The 22250-nt window shown below is 37.3% G+C and overlaps 1 protein-coding gene across 3 annotated transcripts in view; it reads right to left on the reverse strand.

Moving 5' to 3' along the window:
- Positions 1–22250, reverse strand: part of TOX (thymocyte selection associated high mobility group box) — a 218373-nt gene that overhangs the window by 194863 nt on the left and 1260 nt on the right. For 2 of the 3 annotated variants that reach the window (XM_064706135.1, XM_064706133.1), the window contains exon 1: positions 21029–21316. The exons of the other annotated variant lie outside the window; for it this stretch is intronic. In XM_064706135.1, the coding sequence (XP_064562205.1) occupies positions 21029–21172 (144 nt within the window). In that variant the 5' untranslated portion in view covers positions 21173–21316. Of the gene's footprint in view, positions 1–21028; positions 21317–22250 lie in introns of those variants that run through there. 3 annotated transcript variants of the gene reach the window in all.

Below are 22250 nucleotides of genomic sequence, written 5' to 3' on the forward strand. Positions count from 1 at the left end.
GCTGCATGTGTGGGTCACCAAGTAGGGAAATATACTGGCACACTGCAGTTCCAGCGCTCCATCTTTGAAGAAGCAGACTCTCTAGGGTCGGGGGAAGCCCTGTGACTCTTGCTGGTCACCTCATCTTCAAGTTATTTACGGCTCAAAAGTCTCAACATATCATGGGGCTGGGTGGGAAGATATGAGAGGAGAAGCATCTCCCTTACTTTGTATAGCAGCACGCTTGAATTCTGATGCATTCATTCAAAGTCCAAAAGAGTCTTGCCTAATTTTCAAACCACAAAAAATGCAAAGATCCATCAGTAAGTATAATAAGAACATAAAAATCATTAATTCCACAAAATTGCTCTGAAAGATTAGTGCGAATCACTTTATCCTTAAAACTGAGAAAACATTGTGGTTTTAAATACTCAGTATTATCATCCAAGCAAATTGGCCCAGGTCAAATGAGCAAATCTAAAAAATGAGATCACTAAATTTTCTCAGCTTGATAGCTTAGTAATAAATAATGTGCTTCTATTCAATCTGTACATTAAGTCTTTTATGTGGCCTTAAGGCACAGTCTTATGGCCATGGCCATTACAGGGTAGCCATAGAAACTGACACATTTATTTCTTGGATTAGTGTGCCATTGAAAATATTAATATAATGCAGTAAATGGGGATTTGATCTAATCTACTGATGCTAGGCTGAAGTTACTAAAAGGTTGTATGCTCTTCCAGTGGAAGAAGGATTATATTTGTGGAGTACAGCTGATGTTTTGGTTACAAACACCATTTAAACAACCTATCACATTTCATATACTCCACTGATTCAAAAAGGTTATACCAAACATGTAGGTATATCCACCATGAAGGTACTGGTTTAATATCACAAACCTTCTTTCTAAAGCAAAAGTGTCAAAAGTGGAAGTCATAAAGGAAGAGAAAACATAGATGCTCTGCATACTGTGTACGCAGGGCAACTGAAACAGCATTTCACCCTGCAAATATGCAGGGCTGTACTCCATGGACACACCGCTAGCAGCAAAGCCTATACCCACAATACTATCAACATTTTAATAGCATTCCATTATTCCTTTCACATTAAAAAAAAATGTAGGGAAAATATTTTAAAAAATCTTAATTCTTGGTTTTCTTAATTTGTAGGTCCCTATCAGGTCTCCATAAATATTAGGGTTCCCATTTCAGTTTCTTGTAACGTTTCATAGTATTCAAATTCTGACTACCCTTTACACTGCAGTATACTACATAAATTCAGAAGATATATTCTGACAGATGAAGCATTGTTGAAAAGCTAAGTACAGCACTTTGTCCTTGAAATGTTAACATGTAATGCCATAAAGTATTCAAATAATAATTTACTCAGTCTTTCAGGGTAATTAATTAAAACGGTTTAGGTGTTAGAGAAAATCACCTTGAGCTTATAAAATTGGAATGCCTCCTCTTTTCTTCTCTGCATGCAAGCTGTTCCAATGGACTTACCACATGCTTTCCCAGTTATGGTTTTTGATTTCAGCAGATAATAAATAGCCAGGATCTAATTTTGCCATGTCAAAACCGATTATGTTTCACAAGAAAAGGTGGAGTGCTCACCTACCAGATGAAGGTGAAACATAAAACCACTTTTATTTATGTGAAGTGTCCAAATTCAACTCAACCTGGCACTAGGTACTAGGAGTATGTAGACTTTAACTGTCATATGAATTTATGCATCCCTGGAAAATGTCAAATATAAACATAAATTTAATCAAGGAATGGAAACCTTTATTATCAAAGAAATAAACACAGTTTTTGACAACTAATGTAAATTTTCTTAATCCATTTTTCACTTCTTTTTCAGAAGGTCAAAGAAAAGAACAAGAAACACTGAACAGAGACATGGCTGATGAAAATATTTCAAGCAAGTCCCAGTCCAATTATTAATGCTGATGTTCCAAAAGGAATTTGTGCTCTTTAGCAACAGCATTGCATTCACATGTGAGAGTTCCTTTTCCCATTCATTACAATGGGATAAAACAGAAGGCTTACAACAACAGATAAACAAGCACTCTGTATTATTCTGTAGTTTTCCTCAGTTGAGTAGTCTTTGGACAGCATTTTAATGGCTGAAAAAAACCCTGCACATGATGAATAAGGATGCCATTCTCAATTAACATGGACAAAGGATCATAGCCATATTTGGCAAATGAGGTAGCTGTGGTGTAAGAAAAGCAGGAGTATTCACAGACATTGCCACATACATCACTGTCCGCAAATCAAAACAAGTTAATGACATTTTTGTACATCTGCCCAACTACATGACTACACATTAGTCTGGCAAGTACTTATTAGACCCAAATTAAATAGCACAATGATTATAGTTCATATTTACTAAATATAGTGTTATTAATTTAAACAGCACTAAATATGAATGCTACCAGCATATAAATAAATGATGAGTACCGAACCAAAACAGCCAAAGTTACAAAATATATTATCTTCATTAGATATGTCTCAGTGCTACGAATGCCACTATACACACAGTTTCCAGTAAAATACACGTACTACCGTGGAGGAACTGTTATCCATTCTCCACAACAAATGCACAGACAACACACACAATCCCAACAGCTCCCCTCTCAGTCAGCCTCCACATTGTGCACTAGTACAAACAAAATCACCAACACAGAAGTACCAGCATCCATGGAACAGATGGTGAACTCATTGGTGAACAGTGGAGCAAAAGCCCCACAGTACAATCCACATCCAGTAAAGAATGGGATGTTACAACAAGGAACCTCAGCCAAGGAAGACCAGTAGCCCACACCAGAAATCCCAGGTGTTTAACATTAGAAAAATCATTGCTACACATAGATGCCTTCAATATGGAATTTATGTACCATTGGTTATGCACAAGCTTAGCATACCATGCATAAACTTCACCATCTTTTTAATAAGATGTTACATTAATTTTAGATGCTTGGCAGTCACAAACTAAGGCACACTGGCAAGCCAGATGAACAAAGAAAAGGATACTTTGAGGAAACATATGTTACCTATCTCTACTGCTAAACCATCCATGCCAGTTTTATGGAGGATTCCTATCCCAAAGCTTTGCCTGTACTTAAGCTTTAGAAAACAGACCTTTGGCACAATCACATCTAAGTCTCTAATTTAAATATTAACACCAAGGCAGTTTCTGGAAGATTATGTGAAGATTGAGAAAACTGATATCACATCTCTTTAACCCAGAATTCTTGTTTATCAATTGTTAACAACCTGGATCCTAAACAATATCACTGCTAAACCTGCATATTTCTTTCTATCATATCATTACTTATTTGCCCAAATTTGTGCAATGTAGAACTTGGCCACATTTTATTTCTGTTTCATAAAAGATTTGGCTTTTATCTGATTTTTTTCTTTTAAAGATCTCACTTTTCACTTTTATGGGATCAGTTTTCCAACAATTGAGCTTATCAGCCACATCTACTCTGCTAGTAATTCAAAACCTTGGCATATTTATTGATTCCAAAAACCTATTACATGATATCGCTTACATCCCTGTATTAGATTAGACTGAGTTATTGGGGGAACTAACAAAAGATTACTCAGAACTCATCAGAGAGCTTATACAGATGTCATCTTACCTGACATCTAAACTATTTGCTCTTGCACCTTTATTTTTAAGTGTTGCACACACAGAACAAGTTTTGCACAAAACAAGTATCTGAGGCAGCTTTACCTCAATTTTTTTATTCCACCATTAAAAACCTCAGCTATAAGAGATAGGTTGTAGGCATAAAACATTTATCCTCTTCTTTCAGAGAATATTGATGAACAACTACAGAAAGTTGTATCGATGAGTAAGACGTATTATGACTGAACATCATCCAAGTTCAATTTAAACCTGAGCTATATACTACCTCTGAATATAGTATGTATGAGATATTTATATATGAGTATAAATTATGCACTTCTTTGGACAAAAAAATGCCAATAAGTTTAAAACATGAATATGCTAATTAGATTTAAATTCATCCATTATAGAAAATATTTTGACAAGTATTCTAAGAATAGTGTTTTTAAAACAGTTCAATGCATTAAATATATGCAAATTTTGACAGTCAAAAATGCATACTGCATATCTGAGATACTATCATTCTTCACAATCATTGCAGCCTCTAGCTAGATACAGATTTTTCATGACAGACAGAAACATTTCCTTCTGTGTATCTCATATTCTCAGATTTCTACTTCAAAATGATTCCTGAAACACTTTTAAAGCCAGACTTAGAACTACTGCAAACTAGAATGGTTGCTATACACTCCAGTTAGCCAAGCCTGCCAACGCTGAAGCATGTTCAATCTCACTTTTTAAGCAGAACTGCTTGTCATTGGAATCACATCCACTGGTGAATTTTAGGATGCTTCATTCTTGAATTATCTGCACTAATAGTGCATATATAGGTTATTTTCAAAATATGCCTAAGGTACACATATACATGGGATTTGCACACAGAAACACATTAGCACCCATATGAATTTGAAGCACATCCTCCGTTTTGAAAAATCCCCATGTAACTTTAGGGTGCAGTCTCAGAACTGGCTAAAATCCATTTTAAATTGTAACTTAATGTGAATTGTCCCCTCTTTGCAGACACATAACAAACCAGAGCAGATCTCCAGTTATAACAAGAACTTAGTATGAAAGAGCAGAAAGCTGTTATGTCCATTTGCTTTCAAAGCAGAGTATCGTTCCATAAAGGCATCCTGTGTGGGCATGGAAGTATCTGCATGGAATGCTACTATACACCAGGCAGAGTAGCATAAATTCACATCACCCAGCACTCAACCACACCCACAGTCTGCTGTAGATCACAGCAACAAAACTGTAACATAGAACAAGGTCAAGAAAGAGATCAAAGGAACAGTGAACAAATTCCCTCTATCAGGAAAATACACTGATTCTTTAATTACATGTATCTACTTATGCAAGGATTTTGAATTTTGAAATGGGGATTTAAAGGAAACATTAAAAGCAAATTTTTACAAGTAGTAACAGTTGGTCTTCGAGATGTCCCAGGCAGGCAGCAGCCTGAATCACACTGTGAGAGCCTCACAGCCTAGTGTGAGTCACATGTTTCTGAAAGATCCGGTGAGAACATGTGGATGGAAAGATGTGTAATTATTTTACAACAAAAACAAGACTTCTGGCATGAGTTTTCCTCAGCTACTGAAGTTAAGTGCAAGTTCCCTTACAACTACCAAAACTCTTTATCCTACTTAACAGGAAAAGGACCTGGAGGGAGTCCTACAGGGACTACTGCAGTGAGGCAGCAGGTTTGTGGGTTTGTGCATTTGCTTCTTACTCCAGATGCACAGCTTGTGTGGGCCTCTGTCTTACTAATGAAATTCCCTTTGCATTGACCCACTACACAGGGAAAATACAACTAACTGATTATTTTTGGAGGAAAGAGTAATTCAAATGGACTTCAGCCACAGTTTTGCAACTGCAGGAAGACCAGATAAAATGTGATCTTGTAAGTGTGATAGCTAATACTGGGTTAATGTACTTATAGGAGAAACAACACTCAGTAGAAAATGAATTTAATGTTCTCAGTAAGATATCTTTAGGGTCAGTAAGTATAAAATGCAATAATCTTGAAAATTAACCCCAGGTGTATCATTTTGTTAATAGAACAAATGTGCAGGATAGATAAACCACTAAATTTTATGTAATGTTTTATGCAGGGAAAAAGGGTTCCTAAGACAGGGCTATATAGCCCACCAGAGGCCAAATCACAGTCCTTGAAGAATGCAAAATTCCTCTGGACATCAGCAGCATTTTTCCTAGGGTAAAAGCTGCAAGGCCAAGCCAGTCACTGAAATACTCTGATACCACAAGGCTCTAAAAGCCAAAGCAGTGATAATGGCAGAGGAGCTGTTATTTCTGTACAATAAAAAGAAATTTTCAGAGATGTTATTACATTTAAATGTATTCTGATATTGCATTCTGCTTTTCCATCTCAGACACTGTTCCATCTGAGCAAGATGGACATAACATAGAGCACAGTATTTTCTATTAAATATAGTTATAAGGGAAGAATAACAACCTTGGAATGACTCACTTGCAGGACCAATTCATAGGTTACACTGAATATGAAAGGCAATTTCAGTGTAGTGGTGTAAAAAAAGGAGTTTTATAACAGAGGTGATGCAAACTAATTTGGAGACTCAGATACACAGAGAACTAATTTGGAGACTTGGATACATGGAGAAGTACACAATGTACTATAAACACTTCAAGGGAGGAAAGAATGGGGACTTTTCCAAATACAGTGGTATCTGCAAAAATAAAGTCCAATTCTGTTCAGTAAGAAAATCATTAAAAAGGATGAAACATATTAAAAATTCAACACTAAAATGCAGCAGCTTTGTACTTGTGCTGCACTGAGCCTAAATACAAGACACTAAGAATGGGGAGCTGTATTAAGGGCAAGACTGGTGACAGACACTGGCAGTCCTATACAAGTGGTGCACACAGAATGTAATCAGATATTCACGAGTGTATTTCAGCCCATATAATAAAGCACCAAGAGGGTAAAGTTTTTCACATGGTGGCATTACTTCCTAGGATAATGGGAAAAAAATGGTAAGAAAATACAAGGTTTGTTTAATTCTTTCACAAACATCTTGTCACAGTTCTGTATCCTAGATGATACAAATCTTTGTCAGGACAAATATAATGAAGTTTATCTTGTAAAATCTAATGCAACAGACTTAGCACTACTTCTATGTAAAACCAGTATCTTCTACAAAGGAACTGTACCATAGAAATTGATGCTTATGAAATGTTAATATAATCTAAAACCACAAAGCAAGGAAATTCTTTAAGTTAAGAGTTAAAATGAAACTTCATCCTTAGCCCACCCAAAAGTGTTTAGATATAGCAAGGCTTGCCAAAAAGTAATAATCCTATATACAAAATATTTTGCCATCACTAGAAATTTCAAACTAAATATGGAATTCCAGCTCTAATTCTTACCTTTCTCTTCTCTACTTTTATGGGTATAAACAAGACCTTTCAAGTCCTTCAGCACTTGCGTGGTTAATAATCTTAGGCTAATTCTTTTTAACTATTTCTGTGTAGCAGATTTTTTTGCCAGTTTCTCAGCTAAATAGTCAACTTCAAGAAAAGGGAAAACCAAAATCCAAATAGTATAATAATCTTTATGGAGTACTGTGGAGTGGCCCTGAAGGGAAAAGAATTCACATATCTGAGCGGTCTGCTCCTTGTACTTCAAACTCATCCGAATTATTTTTTTTTTAAGGGCTAGAGGCATAAGTTACTGAACCACCAGATAAGGACAGAAATAAGATCTGCTGTTGAGGAAGAAAAAGGTTCTCATCCTAGTTATGAGATAACAAATTATGTTGCGGAGAAGAGTGATTTTTTTCAGAAATGGAGGAGGAAGGGGTATGGGGAATGGGACAGGAGATGACATAGCATCTCATAGTGTTTCTCTAGTTCTACTCCACAATAAATTTGTGTTGAAGAATCTCTACATCCATTTTCGGAAACTGCTCTTTCTGCGCTTTCTCTCAACATGATACATTTTTGGTTATACTACTTTTCCCAATTTCTCTTATGAGATCTCATCTGTATGATGGCCAAAAAAAAAGGATTTCCTGATATTTTGGATTGTACCTTCTTAAAAGAAAGTTCCAGGTAGGAAATGGTAAATCAGTCTCTTGCAGGAGGTCAGGACTTTCTACAGAACATGAGTGAGGAAAGCAGCAGATGAATGCAGCAGTGGAATAGCTAATATGACATTTCATAGACTAAGACAAAAAGCACTTCCCAAGGAAACTCCTACAGCATGAGGAGTTTATCCCATCAGCCAGCAAACATTGCCTAGAGTCATGCAAGTTCACAGAAAAAGCAATACCTGTACCACAAAGACTTCTGCAAACCCACATGCACATGACTTTTAACATCAGCCAGCACTACTTCAGCTGATTTGTCCTGATCCTAATAGTCCTGCTGCCATTTAAATCTGAATTTGGCTGCTTTCCTTAAAGCAGACATGTTGTCACACCAGGTCTGTGAACCTGAGATTTTTGATTCATCCCAAAGAACTCAGGGTGAAAATTAGTCTGTCTCCACTATCAGTACAGGTACTTCAGGACCCTCTGGTGACGTCCCTATTCATCTAAGAGTCAGCTGGTCAGTTTTTCCTGGAGATAGTTTAGGTGTCCATACTGATGGAAATGGTATCCAGGTATAACCAAGACCAGTCAGAAAATCTTCTTTCTACAGAAGATCTCCATATTTCCTTCTTTTCTAGAAGAAAAGTTGCAATTCACCTGTCTTTTCAAAGTTCAGCCTCTGTGTAGGGTGAATACTCAAAACATAAAGGGAGAAAGGAGGGTCTTGGCAGAACAGAAAGTGGTATTCAGTGATGGTGAAATACAAACACATTCTTGAACCAGCATGAAGGACCACAGATACAGCTCTTTCGCTTACATGAGTTCCTGAAACACTCAGTGCTCCCCTTCTCTGCTCTCCTCTCCCACATTTGACTGAACACTCACTACCAGTGTGTGTGAAAAGCTCAAGTTTCCTCAAAACATTTCATCCTTGCCCAGGATAGTAGGGCCTGAAGATTATGACCCTCTCCAATTCAGAATATTCTGTGATATTTTTTTTTAACTACTAATCTTTGTACAGGTCCATTACAAGCTCAGTAGTAATAAGGAAAGATTCTGATGAGTGGAAAATGGTAGAAAATTAACTTCCAGGCCTGGTACATCAATGTGCCCCATTGCTTCAGAATATGCTTACACCTCTAACAAAGAGTTTCCAGCATTGCTAGAATCCAAGAGAACCATGTAGGAAGCAGCAGGTTAAGGGCTCTGTAATAAACTTGTTCCTACAAAGTCTGCAGTCATCTGCTCCAGCCAAAGCCTTCTAAACTCCTCCTAAATCCAGAATTATTTTACTTTGCAGTAAATATTAACATTTAAATTTTGAATTTCTGAAAAGAGTTAATAAAACCACAGCCAAGTTTGGGAATGCTACTTTAGTACTTCCACTGTAGTGTTCTGTTTGAGAAAGTTCTCTGTTCTGAGAAAGCATTCTTAAAAGGGCAATGGATTCTGCTGAGCAACATATTTTTTTTTCCTTTTCAAAAATATCATTTCTCTGAGCTTTTATTATTATATACATGGACTCTTCTCTATCTCCAAAAAAGAATGTTATAGGACGAGCCCTAACGATTTTTAAACTAAATTCCCTGGTTTTACTAGAACTGAAATAATTTATACAAATTTAGAAAGTTTAGTATAAGCATATATTTAACAGATACCTCTTTAATTATTTCCATAAGCATAGTAACTATATATATGATAATAAATACATGCACAATAGGCTTTTTCTTACTTACAATTGTAGGTTTAACTATAGTACATATAACTGCAATTTTGGTCACAGTATCTGTATTTAGAGTTGGAGAACTTTTAGCCTTAAGGAAATTCAACCAGCTCCACTATCTGCAGGACATCTTTCGAATTCAGCAGAAGAAAAGATACTGAGATAGAGAAGTGCCTTTTGTTCAGAGATAAAGTTTAGAAAATAGTAAGGCCTTAACTTATGCTTGAGTTCCTCATCCCAAAATGGGGGCATTTGACAAAATAATAACAGAGGTATTCTCATGCTCAATCCAAAACCCATAGAATGTAATGCATGAGTCATGACAGCCTGCACCAAAGCATCAGAAAGAAAGGATTGGTAAGAGAGAGCCCAAGACCTTCCTAGCCACACCAAGACTTGGTCCTCACTTCATTCACCATAACAAAATTCTCTCTGCTACTAAAAAGGAATTAACTCTGCAGCAGAAAAATCTGTGCGGCAATGCTGAAAAGACTCAGACACTCCTCAGAGACAATAGGAATGAATGACATGGACATGATCAAATGAATCAGCAAAACACACAAAAAATTTCTTCTGAAACAATATTATTTGGGTTAGAAAGTCATGTGATCAAAATGTAAAAATACAAACTTGAGGCTGCCTGAAAGTTTTACTGTGGTGCAATTTGCAACTGCATTAATGATAAAGTTGTAATGGCCATATCCTCTGTTTTGCTCAGATTCCTGTCAATGAAAACATATTAAAAAGCAAAATCAAGACATCCTTAAATCTGCCATTCCCAGCATTAAAGTGCCTGACTTTGTAACCTAACAAAGTCCTGAAAAATGAAGTCCTGTTGACATCAATGTTGAAATTTTTTAACTTTATTTCAAGGGCTACCATAGTGATTTACAAAAATGGCTCTGATATTTAATGTTGCAAAATCTAAGTCGATTCTTTCCTCAACATTGATAAAAAAAAATTTAAATTCTTCATTTAATACAGGATTAAAGTTTCAAAATCTGGAATTTTTTCTTGACTCTTGTGGATCTGGTGCTCTATTTTTTACTCACAAATCTTGACAACCCATAGCAGTGTCAGACTCTGGTAGATCCAACCATAGACCAATGTCATATATTACGCCAGAAGTGATCTGCTTCATTAGAAATAAAGTAAATCTCACTGATTTTCTTCTTAAGGTGTTCACTTATTTTAAGTACTCTTGCAGATTTACTGATGTTCAAGATGCAGTTGGATGAGATCCACTTTAACCCAGCACAGGAGAAAATAGGCTCTATAAAAGTGCCAGCATGTTGTCAGAGCATTCCATGTGCTTTCAACAACTGGTGAGCATCCTTTCTTCCTACACTTCTTACACAAATATAACCTGAAAGTCAGGCTGGCCTTACACAAAGAGTGAAAGAGCAAAATTTGCTTTTCATTCAAAACAAATCAGGAGAAAAGAGGAAAGAAACTTTGTTACTAAGTAACAATTCCTTCCCAGGGGTCCTCACAGAAAAATGCAACTGTCATCCTCCTTTAGATTTTCATGTCCCTGTACTGGAACAAAACACAAACTCAGCTAAAAGTTCTTCACAACTGTCTTGTAGCTGTGCTTTCAGCTACTGATGCTTTGTGAGCTTTAAAAAGAATACAACCAATACTATGGTTTTTGATACAAAATGAAACCTGGAATCTAATTTAAGATATTGACATATAATTATTATTCATTATAACAAATATTTGGCTTTGATATTTTTATGTTCTTGGTTATGAAAATTAATGAGATCTGTTTAGCAGAGTTGTTTTCTAGTGATGTATCATTTACTGTTCTTAAGGAAAAAAATTATTTAAGTTGCATTACAGTTGATATCAGAACTTGGTTTTAGTATCAGAGTTAAAACTGAGATCCTTATCAAGATAAATCTCCCCCTAAATGAACAGTGTTGCCCCAAAAAGTGTGCATCAAATACACTATAAAGAAGAAACCCCACTAGTTCTCAATAGAAATGAAAACTCCCATCACTTCCCCTTGTCTCTATAAGGGGACAAGACTCAAGGGCAGCCTGCCTCAGTAAATTTTTCCACTCACTTTGCTTCTTTTTTTTTTTAAACTGATTTTGCTCAAAGTACTCTTGAAAATTAACAAAAAAAAAAAAAGAAGAAGTAGAGAGAAATAGATAAAGACACTTCTAGCAGTCTTTGGTCAGTGTAGACTTGATATGAATTTACATCATCAAACCACCTCAGAATTGTGTTAAAAATTTATTGCACACATTTTTCTTAAAAATTCACAGGAACCTTTTGCTTTACACTGGCTTCTTCACTTGTATGCCCGTTTTCTCTCTCATTGGAAAATATATCAATTGCTTATTAAAAAAAGAAGTGTTTTGGCATGGCTGACCTGTAGAGATACAGAGCTAAGCAGAGTCAGTGAATCTACTCATTCTGATATGCACACATGATATGCAATTAAAATCTCCATTCACATTCCTACAGGGTTGTCAATCAAAAGAAAAGCCTTTTTGACAACATCCAGTGAAGCGTACCAACTAACTGCTGAACAGGAACTTAAACAGTAACAGCTTTTGTTACTAGCAAGAACGGATTTTACCAAGATTGGGCTCGGTTTCTAAAGAAATAATTATGTTAAAATTTTGGGGGCTTTTCATTAAAAATTAAAATGTGTCACAAAGCTATTGTGTGTGAAGCTATCATATTATGTAATACATGAGGGTTATCAGATATATGTGAAAAAAACCCCTCTCTAACCTTTCTTGGCTGTAGGAAACAACTTATCCTTTCATATTTAGAACAATGAACAATGATTACAAGCTGGTTTTTAGTGAGAAGAGAACATTATTCTAATTGCATGTTGTCTATTTGGTAGGCATCGAATATCTTTTATAACATGACATTATAAGCTGCCCAGACACAAAACTAACACTGAAAAAGGTCTGCTACTGCCAAAAATGATACTGTGAACAATTTATTACTGATACACTGGAAAATAATTATAGGTATTTGCAACTCCGTGAAAATATCCTACCTTTCAATTTACATAGAAAAACAGAAGAAAAGTCTTTGATAAATATTGAAGATGCTAACATTTACTTTCTAATACCCAGTCACGTAACACAGAAGTTGTAAGAGCATTAGGGTACTTTCAAATCCACTCTGTAAAGGTAAAACCAGTAAAAATACATTGATTGTCAATAATGTCATGTTTGTGTTTTGAGCACTAACCTTGAATTACAGTTTTCAAACATGCTAATATTATTAAATATTGAAATATTTGCCCTCTTGCTTATCACACTCCATAACTGAAGAGAGAGCAGATGCATCCTGACTATTAACAGTCATGACAAATTGCCTTACTAATGAATGTTACACACTGAAAGTGCCATAACTGATTAAACTACAATTTCCCACTACCAGATAGAGAGAGACTTGGGAACTCCAGCAGTGGACAACTCTGATGTTCTGCCAGCAGGCCTCCAGGGCACAGTGTGGTATTTAGAAAAACACACTGTAAATTCCATATGAATATATTCTAAAAGACTGTGTGTATACAACAGGTTTTAAAGAACATTAGATGAAACAGCTTAGGTTTGTAGCCGATGAGCCATGCAAAATGGATGTGTTTTAACAATTTTAGAATCATTACAAGGCTGTGTTAGAGAATATTTCTGTTGGGCTCCTCTGCCCCTCTCCCCACCTCCCCAAACATTGCTTGTGCTTTGCTTTCACATAAAATCTTTCTTTTGTCAGTCTCTTTGTCGGTGCAAAATTGGCAGTGGTTCAAATTCAAAGTACTCCTATTCATTTACTGACCATTAAACCAATGTCATTCTAGTTCACATCAGCCAGAGAGCTAAGCTCTAAAAAACATAAAAGGCTTGCTTCACCACTGCCGAATAATGTGTACATTTTTACAGAGCTTAAACCTTAATGCTTTGCCTGAAACTAACAATACAGTATACCTTATCATTCCTTTTTCACAAGCAGGCAGCTGCTGAAACGCTTGCCACTTCAAAATATCAATTGCTTGCCAGAGTTGTCCTCAACACACCCTGTCAAACTCATGTATATTGTGCAATGAAAATGGTGCAGGACTGAAAGCTAGAAATTGTGTCAAATTCTGCTGTAATGGTATGATGTGCAAAGAACAATGTATGACAACCGTAGAGACTACAAACAATAGCAATGGAGCCAAACACTACATATATCACAACTGTGCCTGTACATATTTTATTGTATGTGTTATATATTTAAAGCATGACAAATGTGTCGCTGAGGCTATGTGCTACCCCAAAAAGAAACCCTTGAGCTAGTTAAGCTTTTTCATTGCTCTTGATGGAAATGCAATAGTATTTTCTGCCCTCTAAACATTTGTTTGTAAATCACACAGCACAAGGAAAAAAAATCAGGCTTTCAAAATGAGTAACAGATAACAAAAGACAATACTACAAGATGAGAAAATGAGATTTTGTTCAATTAACACTTTTGCTTTTCTCTACAGACACAGAATCAGGCTACGTTAAAGAATATCTGAGGCTATGCAAGACAAATACAATATCACTACACCCATAAATTACAGTGTACCTAATTTTAATGTAGATAAGTGCTGGCCTATTGATTTGCATGTTTCCCTGGCAAAATGGAAATCCCATGTGAGTATGTTCTTTGTCTGTAGGAAATGCATTTTAAAAAACCTTTATGAATACAGCAATCTATGCTAAAAAGGAAAACATAAGTAACTAGTATAAAATTATGCATGGAACCGAGGGGAAGTAGTGCCCATGTACACACATGTATGTCTCTGTGCATGCATGTGTCAATATCTGTTACACAGTCACATAATTTTTTAGCACACAGAATTTCTACAAAGTGTCTTAAGTCATGAAAATTCAGCCTCTAGACAGAATCTTAAATTAGCTGAAGAAAAAAAATGAAAACTGCCAAACTAAGTAACAAAGCAAGTTAATCATAAGGTGAGCATGAAGTATTAGTCGTCATGCTAGTCTTCAAAAAACAACACAAAGTTGTGATGAAAAGTGTTTAGGAGGAAAAATGAGTGCAGCAGCCCACAACAGCATGTAGGTTGCAAAACCTGAGCACACTGTATTCTGTGAGGGTCATTAACTGATATAATCCTAACCAAAATGAATAGATACACCATTAAGGTGTTAATAAATATTTTGGAAAGAGAATGGGTGTTTTAGGTGCTCAGGGTTGCTGACCTTTGCTGTGTTTATTAGTGGGACAATGATGCATTATTAACACACAGCAGCTGTACCTGAACTGCTGCCATGAACATAATAGCCTTTTATAGCCATCAGGGGAGTGAGATAGGAGGCCTTTATTAACCACTACACATGATTAGCACATTATGTGAACTTTAGTAGGCAAATTATCTCTTATTGAAATATAATGTTGGTTATAACTAATTGTAAACATGATTTAAAAAACTTCTCAATGCAAAACTAAGAGTTTTACTGCCATTTAGCTAATAAGTGGCTAAGCCACTAAAAAAATAATTCTTCTTTTCCTTTGTTCAACCTGTAAAAACAACTGTGCCTCACAAAAACCTACTGTCCTATGATAAAAACACTGAAGTGACTGAATGACTTTCATATCTTGAATATTATTTTTCAGAACCATAAAAAAAGCACAGATATTTCCAATACAATTAAGAAAACTGCTGGTGAAGAAAAAAGAACTCGCCTTCCATTTTCCTATAAAGACTACAAGCAGTTCCTAAAGAATCATTTTCAAGAGTTAACTTGAAAAAATAACACCATGATTTACTTCAAAAAGCTTAGTTTTGGGTAAGATTATCCCATTAGCCTTCGCAACTGAACACAGCACTGAGAGTCCATTATGAGAAGTCTTTTATGCCCTAGCAGAAAGTCATTAACATAAAATAAATCATTAGCTTTGATATTAAGCCTCTACTATCTGCAGGTTTCTATGACTAATGTTCACAACTTTGTCTGCCAAATGATCAATTATGTTTCTGAAAGGCTACCATCGCTTCTCACCATTATTTTTCCTTTTACTATTTATTATTATTTCAGATCGATGCAAACGCGATGATCATAGGAGAAACAAATGTTTTCTCTTATTCATGAACACAAACCTACCCACTTTTGGCAACTGCGACCAGAACATGACTTCAAAGCCAATTACTGAGAGTACAGGACAGAAATTATGCATTCCCAGAGTAAGTTCACTTCTTTCAAAGTCAGCAATATATGCAATGAAGCAGAAATCTATATGTGTGTATATACGTACAGAGTAGCACAGATACAACAGAAATTAACATGTTTACATAATCTTCTCTCCTAGCAGGAATTGTCTCGATAAATCTTTTACTTCACATTGCAGGCTTCATACTTCCTTTACTGACCCATTTCCCTAAGTACAGGTTATCACTGCCTGATTTCAGAGTTCTGAATTCTTGCATATAGAATAAGAACTGGAGTTCACTGCAGATTTTCTTAATATAACAAAAATACATACCAGCTACAGTAACTTCTATTTAACCTTTAAGACCACATAATCATCAACAACAATAGCAGGAGACAAAAGTACTACCACAGCAGCTCAATTTCCATGCTTAGCCAGCAGAACCTTTGAAAAAACCAACTCGTGCCACTTTTGATTGGTAGAGAGTGGTTTAACAGTCAAGAATGTGAATGCTAAAACATTCTGACATTTCCACTAACCTGGATTTGTCAGATGCTCATGTAATTCAAGTATGTTTTGCAACTTAGAAGGCAGCGTGTTCCTTGGGAGGAAACCATTCAACAAGAGTCTGTAGCAAATCAAATAGCAGCCCAGTGAGAAATACTAAATGAACAGCTCAAGAACAGTGTTAGCATATGTGCAATTGAAAGATAAGATATAAATATTATTAGAGCCATATGAAATTCAAAGGCTAAAAATAATTTGCTGCAAACATAAGAAGCAAAACAAAACCACAGACATTACAAATATGGGTTGCACCAAGATGCCAGCTGAAAAACAATTTTAAGTTTGAAGGTCTAAATCAAGAGCTAAACGTTTTATTTGATGACTTACCAACTGAAAAGTCATTGCTACCAATGAACAGAAATGGCAGCTACTCCATTAGAAGGGGGGACGAGCTCCTTACGTGCACTCACCGCTTTGGAGGGGCAGACTTTGTTGCTGCTGCTACGGCTACATAATCTGTGCCTAACCATGGAATAAGGCAATGCTGCCATTTTCCAACTGAACACTGTAGGGAAAAGCACTACGATCAAGAAAATCTCATTTGGGCTGATGTGAATTCCATGACTCAAAGTATTTTGGAAGCATTGCTATAATTAAGAGTCATTTGGCGAATCTGCTATAAACCATGTTTTGAAGCAGTTTATAACTCAACACTTTTAATGAGAAATCATTCTTTAGGCAGAAAATTGGTACGTAGTTGCGTAGCTAAAACCGCAGAATAAACTATTTCAGTTGGAAGGGATCTACAACAATCACACAGTCCAACTGCAACAACAAAAAAAACATTTAAATTTAGGTTACATTTAAAATAAGTATTTTATTGTATGAAATCCATGCTAGACATTCAAAGAGCATGTGTCCTCTTCAAAAAGATAAACAAAGCTGCCACTAATTGCCTCTCCTGTCAGTTCCAGAAGCCAAGGTCTGCACTGATCCAGAGACTACTCTCTCACCACGCAAAGTGGTGCTTTCAGGTCACTCTTGAGCAGTGCTGAGAGTGAAGTCAAAGGAAGCTTTTTTACTTCCAACATCTAAGCTTTTTTATATCTACCATCAATACAGGATTTAGATATCCAAGAATTTTAATCTAAATCCTACCATGATTAGGACAATTCTCTGCTAAAATATAAATTGTGTTTTACACACAGCCCATTTTTCAAATGCTTCTGTACATTTTTAGCAAGACAAGAAAGTCTTGCTGATGTGGGAATCTGAGGGCCAGAGGGTGCTCAGTTCTTCACGGTTAAGTGTGATCATCCCCAACACACCCCGAACTCAAGAGAAGCTGGAACTGCACAGTCCTTCACAGTATCAGCTTCTCAAAAACAGCTCCAGCTCCTCTTTGGTTTAATGTAAACACCAAAGGTACTGCATGTGCTGTAGTGTTTAGTTAATTCAGCATTCTTAATAATTTACTGGTTTCACTTCTCTTTCATAAGACCTCATGATAGGCTGATTGAGGGTAATGCTCTAGAGATGAAACACATCGTTCTGGTATGAGAATAAAACATAATTCCTCTCCGGGTACCGATATTTGGCAGAAGGAAAAAAATAAATTACTGCAAATGCTTTGGTTTATAGAAATCTTTGAGAAAGATTTCTCAAAAGCACATACATAAATCATTTTCTATGTTCCACTAAAACTGAGACCACTTCTTTTCTGAAACACTGGAATTTAAGGAGGCACACTTGAGACTTGCCCACAATTCTGAAACTACATACTAAGATATGAAAGAAAAGACCATTTCCGTTCTTCATATGTGGTATTTTTGAAACTAAAAGACTTAACACTTGAAAATCAACAGTCAGCCCCAATGCAACTGTTTAATCTCTCCTTTATGAAACAGTAACAAATTTCAAGTAAGATTCTAAGCCAGTAGAGGACAAGGTATTTTTTTAAGCGGGAGGGGGAAATATGTTCAGGATAAACAATATGAGCATAATCTAAAATGCTGTCAAAACAGTAACATAGTATTTCAGCTTTAGAGCTGTCCTTCAGAGAGCCTGCTTGCCACAACTCTGAGTTTGAGATAGAGACTAGATGGAAACAAGCCCCTGGAAATAATGTACACTTTGTAAACAGCCATGGAACATTTTATTTAGAGTAGTCTCTATGGTAGGGTTAAGTTTACACAATAAATTACTCTAAATGCTGAGTATAAATAAATGCACTTTTGCTCCATGGAATTCTGATTACAAGCGGGATTGTTACCTGCTTACAAAGCATTGTATTATATCTCCTTATCCACTTCTACCCAATGTCACTCTGCTTTTTTCATTTGAAAGGTTTTGCTTCCCTCTCCCTCCTTTCTCCTCTGTATTCCTCTTTTTAAAAACAACTACAGTCTATCATTTTACCTCTGCTGCCTGGCTGTATTTTTCCACTGCACTGACAACTATCAGTGAATACAAGAAAGATGAGTTGTAGGCTCCTGTATTTTTGAACAAGGTAGCAAATCACAGAAGAATCCAGTGCATAATTCTGCAAGGCTAACCATTGGGAGCAGTAAAGACCATTATTTTCTGCCTATTGATGGCAGAGGTCAGCATCCCTGTCATTAGCTGTGTCAAACTACAATTATATAACTGCACTTTATGTGAACAGATATCTGAAAACACTGTGAAGTTGCAAATATGAAAATTAAAATATACCTATCCTTCTTACAGCACTGATCAAAGTGGTCTTTGCAGGTGACACTTCAATAGGAAAAGCCACAAAACTGTTATTTACTTCTCTCTACTTAAACATTTAAACTTATCATCCGACTTCTTCCGGCATCTTGAAATCACTGGCCATATTCTATCAAATTAAGACACCTGGATTATCAAAGTTATTTATTTTATATAATTCAACTCAATTACAGAATGTGACATTTCCTAAAATAAACTTCAACTGAACAGACTACTCACATTAGCCTGAACGTATCTGAACTGCAATTATGCTTCAAGTTTCAAGGGGTGAACAGTATAATCTCAACCCTAAATCTGTCCAGCATAAGAGCTCCACTATGTTATTTCAAAGGCTGACCTATATACCAAAGCATACCGTCCATTCTGTCTGTTTGTATAAGAGATACCTCTCACAGTTGTCATAACCAACATTGTTTGCATTGTTTCTTCACTTTTCTTTCTCCATGGGTAATGCAAGAGAAACAAGGAAAAGCCTGCATAACAATATATGCAGAGCATAATGAGCTTTCACAGCAGATAGAGAAATATTAGGCTAAGATGCTTAGAATGCTATTTTAGGTTTATAAAATAAAGATCTAAGCAGTCTTCTGAAACAAAGCCTGCCAACTGAAAATTGTAAGATAAGAGGCGATTGTTTGAATCTACATTATTTTCCTCTGGCTACAGAAAAATGCACAGTCAATAGCTCCCATGCATGTGCCTGGGAACTCATATGCTACAAACAACCATCTGATCAGGGAAAAAAAAACAGTACTAACAGAACAACTAGAAAATTTAAAAGCCTAAGTATTTGTGGAATACATTCTAAATTACCAGCAGCTCAAGCAGACTTCAAATGTAAACAATCAAAGTCTGGAAAATTTGTAAAAGGAAAAACACCACCAAAACCTAGATATGAAAAATAGGGCCAAATCCGCTAGTAAGCGCCAAAAGCAAGTTTTAACTAACTTTACAAGAAACAAGAACCCAGAGGATCTTGAATGAGTTCCCAATGAGTTTTTCAGGTAGATTCCTAAGGAAGACCACCATTCTGGCCCAGAACAAGGATCCATCACACTCCAGCCATCATCTCCTTTCCTGGGAGAGTTTAAAAGCGAACACTCAACCAAACATACAGAACAGAAAACTCTGCAGGCCTCCCGCCCTTCCAACTCCCTAAATACACACAGCCTGAAAATGAGTGACAGAGCAATACTGTAACATGATGACATGTTTAGAACAAGTCAGATAAGTTTTCACAGCAATGTTAATCATGCTGGGCAAAGGGAGAGAGTGAAGGGGTGAAAAATGAAATGTTCACTAAATGTACACCTCCAAGGGGCCTGGCAAATCTACTCTGTCCATTCAGTGTTATCAGTGGTCACTGGTAAAGACATCTGAGAAAGACAATTGTTCTGTACTCGATTTCTTATATTGAAACATTCCTGGTAAGTCTTTTCCAAGCATAAAACATATGTCTTATGACTGTGCACTTTTAAGCACATTATCAGTTCAGGCAAAGTGAAATAGAAGAGTTGCAACTTGTCTACAGAATGAGTGTCTCATTTGCATTTGAAAAGAACAGTTTGCTCCCTCATACATGGCATGACTTGAAAGAAGCTTTAACCAGCTAGTAAAGAAATTCTGAAAACGACTTTCTAAATTAATTTATTCGATTTGGAGTGCAACACACCAAAAATTATTTAAGGAACTTAATTGGAAAATGATTTAATATATTAAAGTAATTCCTGATTTTCCAAAGCATTTAACTTTTAAATTAAATCTGGCCACTATCTCAAGAATGATGAGTGAAATGTGTATTCAAGTCATTACCTTCCTTCTGAAGCTTTAAATCATTGATAGGTTTAATAACGTTTGTCCAGTTTCACTGCCAAACAGGTCTTCAAACACTTTGGTTCTTATGGCATTAATATCAGCCCAAGCTTTTCACGTGGCAACATTTCACTGTTACAATTTACAAAACTGACAATAGAGAAAATAACAGCAAACCACAGATGAAAAGTAGCAGTAGCCTCATGATTACCCAGAGCACTAAGAGAAAATTAATGAACACATAAATGCTCCTTTGCATTTGAACTCTTCCTGCTGAACCAAGTTCACTCCTGGCACAAACTTCCAAAATATACCGCACGTTTGCCAGATGCTGCAAAATAGTTACTTAAAACAACGCTAACAGTCATACCTCTGGGATCTCTCTTGAAATATCCTGGGGCATCCACCACAAAGGGCCCGATTTATCCCTGGATTCTATAACTCCATTGAGTATATGTGAAATGCAGCCAGGATGAATTTGGTCCTTTCTGTTGTGATTGGTAGATGCGACCATGTGGGAAACCTTTCCTGAAAACTGAGAGGGCTTCACCCGGGCGCCGCAGCCTCCGCGCCTCAGCACAAGCACACTCTATTTTGCTGTTTATCTCTGAATCGAGGCAGCTGCCCGGGATGAAAGGGACGGCTCGGAACGTCTCTCTGACACGTGAGACCGTCACGACAATAGCGGGGCGCGGGACCGGGCTGTCCGCCTTGCCGGGCCGGGCCGGGCCGGGCCGGGCCGGGCTGGGCCGGGGCCACTCCTCCGCGGCAGAGCCCCGCCGGCCACCGCGCCCCGCCGCCGCCCTCCGCACCCGCGGCCGGCCCCGCGGAGCCTGCGCACGGCGGGGCTTGCGCTGCGAAAAGCCATCTGCTGCTGCTGCCGCCCGCCACGGGCTGCCACGGCGGGCTTCCAAACAAGAGCCCGAGCGCGCAGGTTTGAACACATCGCTCTCTCCCGGCTTGCTCCCCTTGGCCGGGCTGTGCTCGGGGTAACTCGCATTTTCCGATCATTTCCTACGGCCAGCGTTTTATTCACGTGCAAAGCCCATTCCGTAACAGCAGAGAAAGTGCAGTTCATACATAAAGCACCAGCTGGCTCAGGCTACAGCGGCAGTAACAATGCAGGAACCCCAGCCCCCTTTCTCGGCAGCAAAAGTCACGCAAAGTGCTCCGGGATCGCAGCACCAAACTCTCGGAACCGGACACAGGATTAGGGCTAAGCGCATGTATCCTCTGCGGTTCCTCCTTCCCCAAGGCTCGGGGACCTAAAACTTAGCTCTCCTCAGATACTGACCCTATTTGCAGAGGTTTAATCAAGTTACAGAGAAATTGGGAAGGCAGTTGCACAGCCGGGACAAAGTGGAGCCGATGTTCTAAACCGACTAGTAAACACCATGCAGACTTATTATGCACACAGAGAAATGAGTATGCCTGTGTGTGCGTGTGTGTGTGTATACACACAAATATGTCACACACACACACACACACACACAAACGTGCTTTTCGGCTCTTTGACACATGAACTGCGGGGCAGAGTTTCTGCCGGTTTGTGGCGGACGCGGTCTTGCTCATTAATAAGCGCCCTGGAAATT

The sequence above is a fragment of the Zonotrichia leucophrys genome, chromosome 2 (genome assembly GCF_028769735.1).
Source record: "Zonotrichia leucophrys gambelii isolate GWCS_2022_RI chromosome 2, RI_Zleu_2.0, whole genome shotgun sequence".
NCBI lineage: Eukaryota > Metazoa > Chordata > Aves > Passeriformes > Passerellidae > Zonotrichia > Zonotrichia leucophrys.